The sequence below is a fragment of the Alexandromys fortis genome, unplaced genomic scaffold (assembly GCF_014885135.2).
Source record: "Alexandromys fortis isolate MF-2015 unplaced genomic scaffold, M_Fortis_MF-2015_v1.1 scaffold_104, whole genome shotgun sequence".
Classification (NCBI taxonomy): domain Eukaryota; kingdom Metazoa; phylum Chordata; class Mammalia; order Rodentia; family Cricetidae; genus Alexandromys; species Alexandromys fortis.
Genome location: NW_026068000.1, coordinates 639787 through 642397, shown reverse-complemented (window position 1 = coordinate 642397; position 2611 = coordinate 639787). Strand labels below are relative to the sequence as shown.

General features: G+C 38.7%; 1 protein-coding gene across 1 annotated transcript; it reads right to left on the bottom strand.

The window, feature by feature from the left end:
• Positions 1-207: 207 nt before the first annotated feature.
• On the bottom strand, positions 208-1474 carry LOC126512769 (non-histone chromosomal protein HMG-17). The gene has a single exon (XM_050160715.1). It carries the CDS (start codon positions 1375-1377, stop codon positions 1105-1107), a length of 273 nt encoding a protein of 90 aa, XP_050016672.1. The 5' UTR covers positions 1378-1474; the 3' UTR covers positions 208-1104.
• Between the last annotated feature and the right edge of the window lie 1137 nt (positions 1475-2611).

Sequence of the window (2611 nt, the reverse complement as noted above, 5' to 3'; positions counted from 1 at the left end):
TAGGCAATACCAAGTAGTCAGCCCTGAAATCATGTGCATACAAAAAAAAAAAAAAAAAAAAAGAAAAACCTAAATTGATTCAACAATGTTATTTATGTGTTTATGCATAAAAATACTAATAAAATAAGGAAGGGAGTATGAGGGAAGGGTATGGAGGGAGAAAGATCTGGGAAAATGATGGAATGATATTTTAATTTAAACACATAATTATTTTTTTTTCCAAGCCAAACTGTATCCAGCTTTATTAAAGACACTTTCCATAAACAATCATGGTTTTCCAGGCAGAACATGGGCAGACAATCAGTAACAGTATACAAGAACTTCCAAACTCCCTTCTTGTATCGACTACCAAAATCAGAAAGCCACTATAAAACCCGGTGAGTCTCCATTGGATGCTCTGAAAGGGGGAGGAGTTTAGAGTGAGGGCTGACATAAAACCCCAGTGAGTCTCCATTGGATGCTCTGCAAAGGGGGAGGAGTTTAGAGTGAGGGCTGACATTTCACATCGAGGATGTTGTTTCACAACTCTTCACAAGCCGACCCTGACTTTCAGGAAATGAAATGAAAATGGCAGAATTATCAATGTGCAGATCCACAATCTTCTATAAAAGGAACCGCTGCGCTTTTGAGGACACTCAATGGTATCACTGCAAAGTCCGGATTGCCCAACAGACTGGCAAAACCAATTTTGGGGATCAGGTTCCAACAGGTCTCTGGTCTTAAGGGAGTTAAGTCTATGTTGATGGTACAGGGGAGGAGGATATAAAAATGAACTGAGTTTTCCCACACAAGGCATATTGTGCCATGGTGGCCACACATGTCAACATGTCCCCAGGGGGTCTCTCCTGGGAGCCAAGAGGAGTCTTCAAAATTATCAGGGAAAGATGTTTTCCATCATGAACCATCATTCATCCAGCTTGGGAGACAGTGCTAGGGACACATGTTCCTCCCCACCCAAAACAATGAAGTGTTCTGTGTGCTAACAACATAGCTTAAAAAAAAAAAAGTAAAACAAAATTCTGCATTTTTATAAAACTTGATAAAAAATAGTATTTCAAACTGTACAGTCACCAGAAGTACACAGTTATCAAAAACGCACACATTTCACTTGGCGTCTCCAGCACCTTCAGCTTTTTGTGCCTGGTCTGTTTTGGCGTCTCCATTCTCTGCAGGATTATTGGCATCCTTACCAGCATCGGCCTTCCCCTTCTTCCCCTTGGGTACCTTCTCTCCCTTCTTTGCGGGGGCCTTTTTAGGCTTGGGCTCTGGCTTTGGAGGAGCAGGTTTAGCAGACAACCTTGCCGATCTTCTCTGTGGCTCGTCCTTCACCTTGGCTTTATCTCCTTTAGTATCCCCTTCAGCCTTTCTTTTGGGCATGGCGGCGGCGGGGGGGAAACGTCGGCGCTGAACGCGGGGCTGCAGCGGTGCGCGGCTCGGGTCCGTCCGGGGGTCGTTCTCGCTGCTTCTTCACACTGCTCCTAAACACATAATTATTGAGTGAAAGAAAGACAATGACTCAAGATGCATTGAATGTGTGAATTCCTGCTTGGTTCCATATCTATATGGATGTCCACAGAGACCCATGATACTCAGGAAAGAAAATCAGTGGCTAGCAAGGCAGTTTGACTGTCCTGCCATATCATTTAGGAAGAAACTCAGAGTTGACCAAATCACAAAACTGACAATGTTTTCTTCTTTAATTTGAAGATTATTTCAAATCCATCCACTAAATTCATTCATATACAAAAAAAGTTGGATAATTTTTCTTAGAGTGTTTTATTTTCATGTTTAAAGTACCAAAAGAGATATTATACAATCAAATGATTTATTAGGGTAAAATGGCCAAAATAGATGTATATCAGATGTTTGGCTTCTCTTCCAAATTTGTCATTTTTCAAACAAACAAACAAAAAACAGAAAGAATGAAAAAAACAAAAAAAATCACACACACACACAAACACATATCCAAAGAACTAACAAAACATTATCTATTTTGGGGGGGTACTCTGAATTGAAAACTATAGACATTTTAAACATTCTCAGAAGTTGCCCAATGGAGACCTAAGATAAAAGTAATTAAATGTTGCTTATATATAAAAATTCAGTATCACACATGATCTTCCTACTGATGAGAACCTCATGAAATAACATTCATAAGCCTATTAACTAAAGCGAATACTTCATAACTCTTCTCACACAGGTCTTTCTGTAGCCTAAGGTGCACACATCAAGTCACCTTAGACTCTAAATATAGAGTCATTGTTTCTATATTTAAAAAAATAATGAAAGGAGTTTTCTTGTAGGAAGCTATTTGCTAAAGTAAGTCCCACAGCACAAATAAGGATTAATGTATTAATAAGAGCATAGTCAATGCTTCCATTAAGCAGCTTTGTTGTGCTAATTCATTTGTAAATGAAGAATAGAGTGATTCGCCTATTATTGAATATCATTCTTAAGGGCTTGATTTAGAAAAATAAAGATGTCCTTCATGATTGCAGATGATTTACATCCTGGTTCAGCAGTCTGAAAATCACTTTATCTTTTTTTCACATTGCTAGTCATCCATAGAACTTCAGAGTTAGTTATACTTAACTTATAAAATTTGCAAAGA